The sequence below is a fragment of the Poecilia formosa genome, unplaced genomic scaffold (genome assembly GCF_000485575.1).
Source record: "Poecilia formosa unplaced genomic scaffold, Poecilia_formosa-5.1.2 Scaffold254, whole genome shotgun sequence".
NCBI lineage: Eukaryota > Metazoa > Chordata > Actinopteri > Cyprinodontiformes > Poeciliidae > Poecilia > Poecilia formosa.
The window spans coordinates 550,340-566,035 of NW_006800193.1; the positions used below are offsets into that span (position 1 = coordinate 550,340).

The 15,696-nt window shown below is 38.5% G+C and overlaps 1 protein-coding gene across 1 annotated transcript; it reads left to right on the forward strand.

Annotated features, from left to right (window-relative positions):
* Positions 1–6,108: 6,108 nt before the first annotated feature.
* On the forward strand, positions 6,109–12,631 carry LOC107838430 (yjeF N-terminal domain-containing protein 3-like). Its single transcript, XM_016680702.1, has 4 exons — positions 6,109–6,249; positions 9,876–9,989; positions 11,447–11,597; positions 11,820–12,631. The coding sequence occupies exons 1-4, from the start codon at positions 6,124–6,126 to the stop codon at positions 12,014–12,016; spliced, it is 588 nt and encodes a 195-aa protein (XP_016536188.1). The 5' UTR covers positions 6,109–6,123; the 3' UTR covers positions 12,017–12,631.
* The last annotated feature ends 3,065 nt before the right edge of the window (positions 12,632–15,696 follow it).

Here is a 15,696-nt window from a genome sequence, read left to right on the forward strand (position 1 = left end):
TGGCCTCATGCCTGGCCCTCCACCAGCAGACCCTACAGCTTAGTGTTACTAGACAAACACGGCCTGGATGCGGCAGATCACGGCTGCCCACAGCCGCCAGCAGCGCTCGCTGCTGAACATGACATCACTGCTATTTAGGGAAAATTACAGTAGAAGGAGCAGCAGACAGTCTGATTTCACTGATTTCATTGCTGGCTTGCTGCTCCCGCTGCTGCTGCTGCTGCTGCTGCTGGACTCCACACAAACAAACGTTTGCACACTCTCACACACACACACCCCCCTACACTCCTGGTTGCCAGATAGATTATAGGTTCTCTGAAAGTAATCCCTTTAGTGTTCTAACAGCAGTGGCCACAACCACCAGCTCCAGACTGAATGTTTCTGTATCAGTCTGAGGGTTTTCAACACCTGAATGGAGACAGGAGACGTTTGTGTTGCCATGCGGCAATAAATTATTCTTTAGCTCAGGACCACCGTTTGGTCTTGGTGCAAATCTAAAAAAAAAAAAAAAAGTTCTGTTTTCTTGTGATTTAATGTTTGCTTTTAGGCCTGCTGGTAGTTTTTTTTTTTTTTTTAGATATGGTGTGTGTTTCATGACAGTTTGGAAGGATGACTTGAGAGGTTTTTTGGGGATTTTTTTTACTTCTTAAGTGTTCCCTTTGAGACACTATTACAATCAAGAAAAACATGTTTTGAACAGTATTAATGTTGCTGCTCTTACTCAGGCTCTTTCTTGCCCTTTTAGACATCTGTAGACTCTTTCTGGAGTCCAGTAGACCACGACTATATTTCTGTTTTTATAATTAACCGTTTATTTTAATGAACTGTTTCCTGCTAAACAAGTGGGGCATAAAAATGTTGCTTTTTTTCAGCTAAAGTAATTTGGGTCACACTTTATTTTAAGAGGTGTGCGCAAGACTGACACAACGCCTGTCATGAACATTTACGACTATGAAGTGTCATTCAGTAAATAATGACACTTTAAATGCACAGTTGACACTTTTGATGGACTTTTAGTGCAACTTTGCCCTTAAAAGGTCATTATTTACCAAATCACACTTCATGCCAGCAGTCATGAGGATGTATGAAGACTCCTTCATGTTCTTAAGAGGTGTTATGTCATGTTTATGATGGTGTTGTGTCAGAAACATGCACAGCCCTACAAATAAAGTGTTACCATAATTTGCATAGGCAACCACAGCTGCCGGTATTCTAAAATAAATTAGAGACACTTTTAATTTCTTCACAGTGTCCAGCAGGTCCTCTGTGACTTTCCCTCTGGGATTAATAAAGTACATTCAAATCTATTCAAATACTGTATGTGGAAGAAGGTGCTCTGGTCAGAGGAGCCAAAAACTTTTTGGCCTAGATGTAAAACGCTGTGTGGCAGAAACAAACTCTGCACATCGACCTAAACACACCATTCCCATGGTGGCGCATGTTGGGGCAGCATCACGTTGTGATGATGCTTTTCCTCAAGCACAGGCATGGAGGCTGGAGCTCAAAGACAATCTGAGCTAAAACTAGGACAATTCTGGAGAAAAAGTGAATGTTCAGCTTTCAGTAGGACACCAAGACTGTTCTTTCCCCTCCCCAACAGGGACAGGAAAGCTGGGGAGATTTATGGAGCTATATTCAGGACAATCTTAGAAGAAAAGCTGTTAGAGGCTGCAACAATCACGAGAATGGCCCTATTCGATGCGCAGACCTAAATGCAATTGAAAATAGATCTATAGCCACAGTTCCTCTACATCCAATAAGATCAAGTATAAGCTGCTTTGTAAGAAAGAACGGATGCAAATTTTAGTCTGTAGGTTTACAAAACGTGTAGTGAGACAACCACATTGGCTTGAGGTGGTGAATACAAAAACACAGGTTTCTTTCCAAAAGATCTTAGAAAAATACTCATGCATCCGTTTCCTTCAACTTCACAACTTTGCGTCACGTTGTTTTGGTTTATGACACAAAATATTAATAAAGTAAAATTCAGTTGGTGGTTGTTGCATTAAGTGTTAAGTTAAGCACTTCATCCTAAAATGTAAAAAAGTAAAATAAAAAATACTGTAGAGTAAGTACATTTTATTTATATAGCACCTTTCTGAGGCAGTATTCACAAAGTGCTTCATAGTAAAAATAATAAAAAAATTTTTTTAGAAACAATAAAAACACACACAAAAAAAGACATTTAAGAAGTTCATCATCCCAACATAAATTGTCGCTCGTTTAAAAAAGAACGTCTTAAGTCGCTTCCTAAAAGCTTCAATAGAGTCCAACAATCGCACTGTGACATAATGAAACAAAAAGACCTTCTAAACACCCAGAAACTAAAGGCATGAAAGAAATATGCTGAAAATGTCTGTAGAAATTCTTGCTGAGGTGGTTTGAGTTGCTTGAAGGTATTTTGGAATAAAGCTGTCCAACATATTTCACCCAATACAGGAAGCAAGCTTTTATTACCGCTGGATATGAATCTATGCAAAATACATTAAAGAACAGAAAAACTGGGTCGGGCTTGCAAGCTGTATCTCACATGATGATCAAAAAAAAAAAAAAAAGAGCTGTCAAATTCAATATTTATGTGAAGATCACTCTGGCAGTCCCTCTTTTCTCATTAAAAAGAAACAAAAAAAAAAAAAAGCACATAAACAAAGCAGTTGGCCTCCAAGGCCGTATTAAACATGCCATTTATATCCCCTTCTGGTAATTACTCTGTTATTTGCTGATTTGAGAGCCCTAAATCAGAATTAATGACTAATTTCAACAGATTTATGTCAGATTTATCAAGCTTTCCTTAGCAGATGAAATTACACAGACGCTTGATAATGCTTTACAACGTTGCCTGAAGTGAGCTGCGGTTTCACACGGCACTTTACCCTCGTGGGTTCAGCAGCAGCAGAAAGGGCTCCAGCAGTGATCGTCGTGATCCCTCTCAACATTCACAAAAACAACTGTTAAACTTGCCTTTATTAACAGGAAATGTGGTGAGTCCATATGTAAACAACATTCTTGCTTAAATCATCCAGTTTGAAGAAGAGACAGGCTATTTTGTTCATCATAGATTAGTGGATTTATTATTATTACTGAAGTTCCTCCTCCCCACTGAACCAACGGATACAGAGCGCCATTATGAACAAATATAAAAACGCATCTTCTGTGTTATTGCTATATAACCGTTAATCATTATGTCTCCTTTTAGACCAGAGGTGTCAGACTCCAGGCCTGGAAGTGAAGCTTTAATGCAGGTGTGTTGGACCAGGGACCACGTCTGAAAGTTGCACAACTCCGGCCCTATACAGTTGATGTCAGACCCCTGTTTTTTCCACCCCAAGCGCTGATTTTCTTTCAAGGCAAAACAGTAAAAAAACCCCAAAAACAAACAAAAAAAAAACACATTGTTCTCAGAAAGAACATGCCCGAAGGGGTGCACTGCTTTATTTTTTGCACTGACTTATCACATATTACTCAGCCATCTTTGTAAATATATACTTACAAGAAAAAAAAAAGTTTTTCCTCACAATTTTGCTCATTTGCCAATTGTTGGACAGTTTGCCTCTGAGCAATTTAGAGGGTTTGTCGGAAGGAAAATAGCTGCTCGATGGCAGCGATAGTCAAAAACACGCTTTGTTGACAAGCGTATACACTGTTTTGCAAGAGAATGAATTCCTTTTAAATCTTCCCCTATTTTTACACCAAAAATACAAACTTGGGATTTTCTAAATCTACTTCTTCCTTCTACTTACTGTGAAGCAGAAGGAACATTTGAAAAAATGAAGAAGGTGCCCCTGAACCTAAAATACTGACCTGTTTGAAAAAAAAAAAAAAAACACTACGCATCACCTTGAACACATAATCCCAATTTCTAAACGCGGTGGTGGCAGCATCATGTTGTGGGTGATTCTTTCTTTTTTTTCAACAGAGATGGTGATATTGATAAGAATGATGAGACGGATCAAAAACACTGGGCAAAGAAACCCTCTTAGAAGCTTCAAAAGAAGTGACTTTTAAATAGCCAGAGGTCCAGTTGAGCTCAAAGCATATGCATGTGTGAAAATGGCCCAGTACAAGTTTCAACACAAGTCCTAATAAGAATATAAGGCAAGGCTTGAAAATTGATACCCACAGTCTCTTAAATCTGCCTCAGCTTGAACTTTTTCGCAAAGACTAATTGGCAAAAGTATCACACTCTAGATGAACACAGCTGGCAGAAGTATTTTCCCCCAAAGACTTGCAGCTCTAATTGTAGCAAAAGGTGATGCTGCAAAGTATTGAGAACTAAAAATAGGCCACACTATTCATTTAATTGACAACTTCAGTTATCGATATCTTACTTTAGCAAAACCAAGTCTTTTGTCCAAGTTTAATTATCACCGACGCGGGCCCTCATAATTAACCTACTGACAAACAGAGAAGCAAACAATCACACTCCTTTGTTTCTACAAAGTACAAAGAATACTTTCTGGTTTTTATTGCGTGTGCTGATCTCCGTCGTCACCCAGACGCCCAATTTAAACCCCGCGATCGATCCCACATGGCCCACGGCAGGCGAAACAATCTCCCTCAGATCTCATTGAGTTACCGTGGTTATTTCTCCGCTGAGCTGTTATGATGGAGATAACAGCCGCTTTCCCATATTCCGGATTCATCGCTCTAGTTAATGCGCTCGGAGTCTTGTTATCCATCCAATTATCCGACGTGGACGATGGCCTGTTTCCCCCGCATGAACTTGCTGCCGTGGTGAAAGACTGAGTTGAAAATGGAGGTAGATGAGTTTTATACACAGTGGAGGAATTTTCGTCTACGTTTTATTGCTTTTGATGGATGAGCGCTGCGAACTAGGCCATGGACACTTCCTTCTCACGATACACACGTTTCTATTGCTGGAAGAGTCTGTCGACTTTAAAACAAGTAACTCTTTTAAAATATACATGTAACAACTTTGAAGTATAGATTTAACAGTTCTAGCGAAGTGAACAAATTTATTATGGTGTCCTATTTTTGATCTGATATTGAGAACTGCTTTTCAATTTTTAGTACTTTGAAGAAGCTGTGGAAAGTCAGAGTGAAATGACTGAGGACCATTTTATTGAAAGTGAGCGTGTACATACGCTCAAAGATACTCTCGCTAACATGGCGATTTGGTTTATTTGAGAGAGACGGAAGATTGGTCTCTCAGGAAGACAGCCCCGCAGGTGAATACCTGTCTGCCTTAAGAAGGTGCGGGCTGATTTACAAGGGAGACTGAAGCCACTAAACAAGACAGACGCCAGCAGCCCACAGCAGTCGGGATGGAGACAGAAGGTGTGTTATATATACAGAGGCATCCCGTGAAGAGTGAACTGGAATTTTTTCCACTGTTGCCAGGGTTATTTTAATGATAATAGACTGTCTCTCATAGACACAGTGTAGCTGGTGCCATTTTCAGCCTCCTCTGGCAGCAGCAGCAGCAGCATTCTGTGGCCTAATATTTAAAGAATGATGAAAAGCCTGAGGTAAAGATCGGGTAACCCGTGCTGAATGAGAACCACAGGTGAGAGTGCCAGAACCGAGCTGATGCTCTAGTTTTGAACTTTTTTAGCATTTCGCACCAATATTCTTGAGAAGATGACGGTTGCACGGCTAACTGCTGCTTTGGAAAAATGTAACATTCTTAATACATCTCAATAACGACTGTTGGCGGTCAATTAAAAGAGTCTGAAATAATGTTCGGGTGTAAAGTGGCACAGGGAATTGAACTGTTCGTCTTACCTAAACCTTTCATACAAAAGACCACCAGATCTGAAATCACTGATTCCACGTGGCTGCTTCAAATTACAGGTCTTCTTCAAACTGATTTCTCCGTGGCGATCCTCATGGTTCTGTTTTGGGGCTTTTTGTTATTTCTTGTTGACATGTTTCTTCTTTAGCTCAACTGCGCCAACGTGGAGCCCTCGATTCAACTCAGTTCAACTGATTCTATTAAAAAGTACTTTTTAGTTAAAACAATTGTTGTTATAACTCATGCTAACCAAGTTTCTTCAGAGTCGAGATTGTGATGACTGTGGGCAGGAAAGATCTCCCGTAGAGCGAGAATTTGAGCTATGTAAGAAAAATAGCACTCCCTTGCTTTACTTATCTTTCACATTTATGTCTCCCCTTCAGGCCTATCCACTGAGTGCTTTATCAAAGAAGCAACCGACAGTGCTGGTGATCTGCGGTCCAGATCAAAATGGCTCCATCGGCCTAGTGTGTGCCCGACATCTCCGCATATTCGTAAGTAAATACAAACCAAACATATTAAAGTGACTAATGTGGGTCTGAGAAATGATTCGTTAAAACGGTCTTAAAAACAGCCTGGCGAGTCATTCAGACAAATGAAAAACAATCTCCAAACTTTAACGTGTGTCACGACTAACAGGGGATTCTGTATACAGGCCCTAAGTGCTTTACAGAATTTCATTTCGGCTCCTGTAAACGGCTTGAAGCAGTTATCCCATTACACTCTCTGCAAGGGCACTCAGACAGTCATGATGATATCATGCCATTGTTACTCCCATTAAAAGCGTCTTGAAGCTTTGCCTCACTCCCCCCCGCACCCACCCGGTGCGATGTTGGAGTTATTTCTGGAGCTCGCACACTGACTGACATGTCAAGACAATTTATTTTAAGAGCAGCGATCCATCACTTCCATATATCGCTGACAATTTTAGCGTCTCTCGTATTAAATGTGCGATGTTATCCCGTTTTAGTCTTTGACTTTATTAGTGGAGAAGCGTCAGAGGTGAAGTCTGAAGATCTTTGGCTTAGGATGGAGTCCATTCATTCACTTTAACACAACTCTCAGTTATGGTAGATTTACTGTGCGTGGACAGTTTCAAGTTACAAACGTGTTTGGGGGATTTTGATTTAAGCAGGCAAATTCGTCTTTATGGAATGTTCTCTTCCAAATCCTCTCATATGATTTCATCACAAGAATGAATAAACAAAGATTTTGATACGGTGGTTTTTTGAAAACTCTCCATTTTGGCTGAAGCAGTAAATTGGATTAATTGTGTTCAATGAAATATTAAAACTTTGAAATAATCATCAACTAATTTAGTAATTGAATAACTGTTATCTGGAGTATACAGACTTTAAAAATTACAATACCCTCAATTAAGCCAAAATTACACAACAAACGTACATTTTCCATTAAAGATATAAATCTTTGTAAATATGTTCATCCCAGAACTCCTGAAGCAGAATAGTTTTAGCTTCATCCGTGTGGAGTTAAAACGTAACAAAACGTAGATATTCAAGGGTATATATGTGATACATTGGTTTTATTTGACCCTGTGCTACATAAATACATTTTCATTTCTCTGGTTTTTAAAAGACAATTCAGCCTACACAGCTGAACGGGGATCATGCTTGTCTGAGTTGAGAAACGGCGCTAACTTTGAACAGCAGATCAGTGTCTGTGTGAAAGAGTACATGTGCTTAAAGTGTGAGGAGATCCCTGTCAACAGGACAATGCACACCAGAATGAGAGAAACATGCATGCACGAGAACACACACACGCACACACGTAACACACACACACACACACACCTGACGCAGAGCTGTAAATGTGATTAGACAAAGTATGGAAATGAACGTGAAATATCCAACATTTGCATGTCGCACAAACATGTCAACCTTTATTCAGACTCCTGTGTAAATCATGAGGTTCCTCATTGATATGAAAGAAAACACAATTCAGCACAACAAAGTACATATATGTTTTTATTAAAGCTAATACGCTTTGAAAGTAAAAAAAAAAAAAAAAAAGATTAATTCTGCAACATAAGCCAATGCAGTTCACTATTCAGTGAATTATATTTCTTTGTTGAAATTCCATAATATTAGTCCCTTATATTTTACACATGAATTACATTTTAATGCTGGGTTAAGTAAATGACAGAAGGTTGCACACACTATTTAAAGAAGACACGTTATTACATGTGGAAAATTGTATTGTTTTTACAGAGAAATGACTTACTGTTACTTTTAATGTCGTGTGTCGTTTTAATTGGTCATTTTTTACACGAAAATGACAAACTGTTACTCTTAATGTCGTGTGTTTGAAAACTAAACTCTACAAAGCACCACCATCCCTCAAGGGCTGGAAGCTTGGCGCTGGTGAATGTGAACATTTACGGGAAAATAGCTTTTCTGCACCATTTTTCCTGGCTATTGTCTTAATGACTCTGCAAACAGTCATTAAGAGTTCTTCTTCAGTTTCTCTGGATTTGCAGCCTGCAACTTCTGTTCAGGTCAAACAAATGCCAGGTCCAGTGACTAACCCTGACAAAATCTATTTTTTTCTACGTTTTCTGCTCAACGGTAATTCCCAGTAAGGGGAAAGGGCAATTCAAACACGAACCTACATAATTTAACTCAAAAATGAATTCATATGGAAAATTTCAATACATTGGGTAAAAAAACAAAAAAAACAAACAAAAGAGTTTTGGTGGAAATATGCCATAGAAGCTGTGAGTGTACATGAACCAAGCTATATTTGCCACGTCTCAAAATACCAAACCAACACTCACTGCCAGTTCTGGTATTAGCTCAAGTAGGAACCACAGATACAGACTAAGTGTACTTGCTGTGAGCTTACTGGGAGATATATTGAATCTGTTATCCTCAGAACAAACACCAAGAGGGAATGGACCATTAACACAGAGCCACGTTAACAGGAAAAACCGTGTTGCGGTTATTCTGTGCTCTTTTGCCTTGTTCCCACTGAGTGGCACGGACCAGTGTGACTCGGCATGCTATTTTATGGTCTGGTGTACTGACAAGAGCATTTTCACCACCAGCTGGACTCTCAATGGGCAGATGAGGTTAAACCCAAACACTTAACACTGCATCATTCTAATGTGACAACAAATAAGATGCTGTTTCTGTTCCCACATCAAAGGACTGAGATATATCTCTGCAGAACCCACATATCCTGGACACAAACTGTACCCGTCCGTTGAACAAAGAGCTATTTGCAAAAACCAACCTCCACAGAAAGACTTTCTTGTTCTGAGCTTCCTCTCTGATGGACACGAAGAACACCTTATTGGGAGAGCAGTCTGATACTCTACCTGTAAACAAAAATATGCACAATTTGTGCTATTTAGCCAACCATTTAAAAAGAAGTGTGTTTTTATTTTTTTTGTCTACTGTAGAGTTTACATATTTCTATGTCTATATGTGTCCAATTCCTCTATAAAGCTGACTTTGATACTTAAAATGCTCTTGAAGTCTTATAGTGTTCTGTAGAATAATGGAATTAACATTTGACATAAATATAAGCTGCCACGTATTTAAATGAAAGAAAAGTGTCCTTAAGATCATAATCCACATATTCCTAGACCTAACTCGATGCACTTTAGGATTGCTTTTGTCATTCACCTGAAAGGCCTCGGTAGATGCACATCATAGGATACTTGTGTTTAAAAGTTTACGTGAAAGTAAGATGTCGACAAAGTCACCCTTAATGTAAAAACAGCAAGGGGAAAGGGAAATTTAAACACGAACCGACACAGTTTAACTCGCACTCATTCTGCTGACTCTTAAAGATTTATCTTTGTGACTGTGAAAAATTCATGGTCACAGGTGCTTCCTGTTGAGCATCACACACCTCTCAGACAGAAGGTGTCTGGATTTCTACTCTTCTCAGCTTCCAGCTATTACGGGAATTTTCATGCAGAAAACAGACTGTTGAAACCACAACTTCTGATCAGGGTGCAATAGTATTTTCTCCCCGCAGTGAACTGCTGGTCAAGTGTGCACCGAGAAATTTTCCACACCGAGTCCCGAGAGCATTGGCAAAAACCTTTTTCTCTCTTGTTCTCCATCTTCATGTTTTTCTGTTTCTGGTGCAGGATTATGAGCCCACCGTCTATCACCCGAAACGTTCCTCTCACAGCCTGCACCAGGATTTCACAATTCAGTGTGAGAAGATGGACATCCCTTTCCTCTCCTATCTCCCTACGGAGGTCAGTAACCGTTTAACAGAGTACATTTTGCAAGACCTTCAACCTTGTCCTACCAAACTGTTTTCCATTTGTGGTTACAGTTGGTTTAGTTTGAAACTTATTTCAAATCCTGTACATGTATGGATGGTACTGACTGCCATTGTCCAAAACTGCAACTATTATTACTACCGCTACTATTACTGTGACTACCACAAATACTACGAACACTACAACTGCTGCAGCTGCCACAGCTCATCATATCTCACTGCTCTTCCTTATTAAGTTTTTAAATTAAAACTTTAAGCAAGTTAAAGTATTTTTTTAATCTGTGCATTTAAATCAAGTTTAATTATATTTTCATTCTCAAAAAAAACAAAAAAAAAAAACACAAAAAACCAAATGTGTGTGTTTTTTTTTTGTCATCTATGGACTGTGTTAAAATTCAAGTATTTGTGACAGGCTCCTGGTGGTTTTGGTGTCTCATTTTGCTTAAGCCTTGGGAAAGCTACAAAGTCAATATTAGCATTTTGAATGTGGTTTGCCTTTTTTTAATAACACAGACATTTAATTGGTTTTGAAAGAGCTGCTTGAGGCCTTAAGCCATAAGACTGTAAGTGTCTAGGATCCGATTCATAAAGACGATCTAAAAAAAACTTTTAAATCAGCCATTTTACTGTGTGAAAAATAATATAAAAGTTAATGGTCATTCAAAACAACTGGCAACATGCCCACATATGGCCATCATGAGAGCAGACCAGAAGATGCTAAAAAAAAAAAAACTCTTAAAATCCTAAAAATGTCATCATGAAACTAACTGGAGGTTCTTGCTGCTGTTGATATAAGTGCATAAAAAATTACAGCTGAAGAAGAAATGGGCCCTATTACATGACAATTATTAAAAAAAAAATAAAAAAATACAAGTAGGACCACTAGTACCTGGTTGAGAATTAAGAAATGGATTAAGTCCTGGAGTTTTATGTGAAACTCTTAAAACATCTCACGGCTGAAAGCGAGAACTGGAGTGAACATTCCTCGAACTCTTGTAAATGGCTGTAAGAACCGTATCACTGAAGTTTTATCAGCCAAAAGGGATTACAATAGCCAATGGATAACTGGACATTCTAAAAAAAAAAAAAAAAAAAAAAATTAACATGCATTTTTTTGTTGTATTTCTAGTTTAATTGTTGAAGCAGGACTAATGGTTTACCTGCGATTAAATTATTCTCACACCAAAACACAGATAAAAAAAAAAGATTAGACATCAAAACATAAATATATCTTAGGAATGAATGGAAAATATTTACTTTTATCCCGCCGGAGTGCGTTTTGCGTGTGTGTTAGATTCCAATAAACAACCTTACCATTAGAGGATGGAGTTGGAGAAAAAAAAAAGTTTGACTTTGGCTAAATGTTCTGTTTGAATTTTTACTATATTGAACTAAAACTATATTATTCACTCCGACTTGTTCTTTGTTCAGGTGCAACTCATTAATGATGCCTACAACCTAGTGATCGATGCCATGCTAGGCCTGGAGGCAGACTCATCCAATATTAAGGAGCCATATTCTGGCATCCTGGTCACCCTAAAGCAAATCAAGATTCCCATTGTCAGTGTGGACGTGCCCTCAGGTAAGGTTTTAATAATGTGCTTCTGACTTAAGGCCAACAAACAAAGCAGGATAAATGAGCCGCAGGGCACCCAGCTGGGAACCCTGGCTTCCAAAACGGAGTTTTCCAGGTCTGCTTTCAGACGTGAAGAATAAATCTTGCGTTGCTGTTAGCTTAGTCTGTGTTCATCAAAGTTCGACTTCAGCAACTTTCATGCAAATACTAACATTTTGTCTTCCCCAGGTTGGGATGCAGAGGAACCAAGTCAGGATGGGATAAACCCAGAAGTTCTCATCTCACTCATCGCACCAAAGAAGTGCGCGCTAAACTTCTCTGGGAAGCATTTCTTGGCTGGACGCTTCCTGCCCTATGACATTCAGAAAAAATATGAGCTTAATCTCCCAGACTACGCTGGCACGGACTGTCTCCTGGAACTGTAACGCACGGAAACACGGGAGCTGGTGTAACCACTCTGCCCTCGGTCGCATTTTATAGGTTGTTACTGTAATTTAACGTCAACATCTCGGCTGTTTAGATCCAAAATGCACATTAGCCAAATGTGTTGTTGAGCTGCTGTAAAAGGATGAATCTTAGAGCAATGGCTTCGAGTCGTGTCTGTTTAGGAAATGGCATGAGGAGTTTGTTGTCAGTCGACGTGTCAGAGCTGTAGCATTCCACCGTTTTCCAGTTTCCAGAATTGGCAAAGAAAAAAACAAACAAAAAAAACAAGTTTTCTATCATTAAAGTCATTGGATTTTTTTTTTCTTTTTTTTTTTTCCCCAAGATACCCCGAAGCTTTTATGTTCTCATGTACTCCTTCTGTGGTCCCTTCTCCCTCAGTGTGCTGCTAAAATAACGTGGTGTAGGTTGGCGTTTTGGGTATAAATATATAAAACTATATTTGTGTTCTTTTGATTGTTTGGTCATTTTTAAACTTGCCACTACGTTCTTTTAGTTAATGCATTTTGCTTTTACAAAACGTTCAGATATTTCTTGTTGATCAATAAAAAAAAAAAAAAGAAAAAATCTGACCAATTTCAGGAAGCGCAACGTGACTGGTGTTTTTAACTTTTTTCACTAATATAATGACAATAATTCAAACATGTACTTGGGTTTTTCTCAGAGCTGCCTCTAAAAACAGACGTAAATGATGGCAATATTAACTTTAAACAACACAATATTTGGAATGTTCATTCAGTACATTTGCTTATATACTACAAGATTTATTCATCTTTGGTTTTCACGAAAGACCAACACAGTCAACCACACAACTTTGAAGTGGAGGAACACAGTTGTATTTACTCAAATTAAAACATATATTAAGGGGTCAAAGAGCGAAAAGGACTTATATGTTTATACAACTTTGGAAACCACGAATATTTTTTTTCTATCACTAAGCATTCATAATAACTTTGTGTAGGTCTGTCACAAAAATATCAATAGCAGATGTCGAAGTTTGTGGTTCTGATGTAACAAAACGTAAAAACATTCAGGTGCAGGCCACAGTAAGTCTTCAATTAGGTTGCTCTCCTATCCCCATGTGGGGACCCGACTAGAGTAACACAAGCACTGAAGTAATCAGATATTGAAGTAATGTGCATTCGAGCGTTTGAATAATGGCCACTGATTCATTGAGTTTGAAACAGAAGCATATTGCAACAATTAAAGCCGGGCTTCTTGAAAAGAACTCATATGGTTGCGCCCCTTTTTCTGCTCCCAACTGGATTTGGTTTGTTAATATAAGCTGTAAACAGGTGAGATCGGCCTATAATCAGCCCAAGAAGAAGAAGATCTGTCCGTGTGGAGGCTAGCGCTGCAGCTTTCGGTGAGAATGACTTAAGACGGAGGTTCCTGTGCTGTTTACGGCTGAGGTAATGTGTATTTATACAACCTTAGGAGCTTCTTCAGCATACTAATGCACTAATGCCTGGTGAGTGTGCACATGTGTGAGTGGGTGTAGGCAGTCAGTGAAAAGGAATGTTTATATGTTGTTCACTCTGCACTGTCCAAAGCAATTGGGAAATGACTGTGGAAATATCTCTGAACTGTCAGTGGCCCAGTCTTTAATGTCCGTCCAAGACTCTCTCAGGCAACAATGGGTCTGTCGTTACAGTGTCAGTGGTGCTCATCACCAGAGAGGGTGAGCAATAAACACCGGAGTCCTTGATTGATATAAATTTATACAGTCAAATGTAACGGCAGCTGTTTTCCAATGTTTAGGAGCAGACTCTGCGTGGTGGGTTTGGATATAGGACATATGGGTAGATGCCCAGGGTGGCATCAGAAAGTCGCTTTGGGGGCAACACAAGCGCTTGTCATTTCACCTCCATACGCCTTGAAGAAGTTTTCTTCTGCTTCTGATGCAAGGTCCAGTAAACTGCAACCCCTGCTTGCTGCAGAGAATAGAGAAATAATTTCAAACACTGCAATGGAAAGTTAATCCTGTGCCAGGATTTAGATGATTTCCTGCATTTTCATTGGCTGTGGTTTGGCTGAAGGAGGAGCTAATTCAGAGTCTTATTTGTGTAAGAAATTTCACTGGTCAAAGACTTAGCTTTTTGCCTAAATCTTAAAAAATTGTGGCACTGTGACAAATTTTCAAAATGGAAACAGTCAAAAAGGCGATCAGCAAGGAGGGCTTGTTTGCTCTAATGATGAAAACGTTTTTTTTTTTAGCAATTATTGAGAAGGATATAAATAATTTCATGGTATTTTTTTTATATAATCTTTTACATTTTTTTTGTTGTCTTCTGTCCAATTAGAAACCACCATCTTGCTTAGTAAAAAATCTTTTTAACTTTTAGCCAACCAGGAGAATAAATAATTTGTAGCTTTTGCCCCTCGACTAGGAGATTTAAACTCCACATAATAATGTGCTAACAATACCATAATGAATCAAATAAGCCATAATAAGGTGCATGGCGAGGTAAACCTTACCCCATTTTCACCATTTTAATCCAGACATTTTGTATCTTGTGGCATTTGGTTCAGCATTAACTGATTTGGTCCAGTTGCAAACATTTATAAACATTTTTTCTATATATAAGGATTAATGTTGAGTAAATCTATGAAGAGGTCGTTTGGAAAGACTAAAAGGAAAACTCTGAAATGTCATGGAAACAGCTTTCAAAGGAATAACTTTGCCATACGGGGAACTCCGTCTGCTGCAACACTTAGGAGAGCTGCACGCGTCCAAGTGCCATTCACTGTCATGGAAAGATCCAAAGCTTCCCGGCAGGGCATTGTTTTGTCATTATTGATCAAGAGTATTCACTTCATCTAATAGTCTGTTAAATTTGGCTACCATACATAAACATTTATCTGATTTTGGTTGTTGTTCTTAATTGTTTGCAGAAGCCAATACAGTGTTTAATAAAAATAAAACATTCAAAGGTGCTAACCAGAATGTGTATTTGGTGGAATCAACACTCTAAAGACACTCCTATCATGATTACCCTTCTGTTTTTTTGTTTTGTTTTTATTTTGGAAAATAGCTGATTATATTAGTTAAAGCATTATAACTGTGATCTTCAGCTTTGTACAGGACTCAATTTTTTTTTTTCATCAAAAAAACAAACACGATGCAGAAAATCCAAGTGGGCGTGTCAGCTCGTTAACACAGAGTTCAAAATCTAACATGGCTGCCGCATATTTCAGATGTAGCGATAGCTTTTGCAGTAAACTGTTTATTTACACTTCTAATCATACTTTATGTTTTTCTATAAATATTTTACACACATAGTTTGGAACATATTCATTAGGGATATTAAGTACACATACACAATAGCATGCTCCCTATTTTCTCAAAGTAAGGAAATTCATGGTTGAGTGAAAAATATTGAATTTTTTGAAGACTATGTTTATCGCACATAATCATATGAAACAATGGTATTTATACACTATCTACACAATAGCCACAATCAAGTCAGATGCCCATCTGGGACTCATTTAGCAATAAAGTCTTCAACGGTTAACATCATTTTGCATTTCTACATTCAACTATAGCGTTTTCTTTAACTTTTGTCAAGCTAAAAACAGGGGAAGCATTCCTTCAGCTGTTGCTGCTTAACCCGGTTTTAATGTCAAGCCAACTGGGATTTATAAAAGAGCTGAGTTAAAT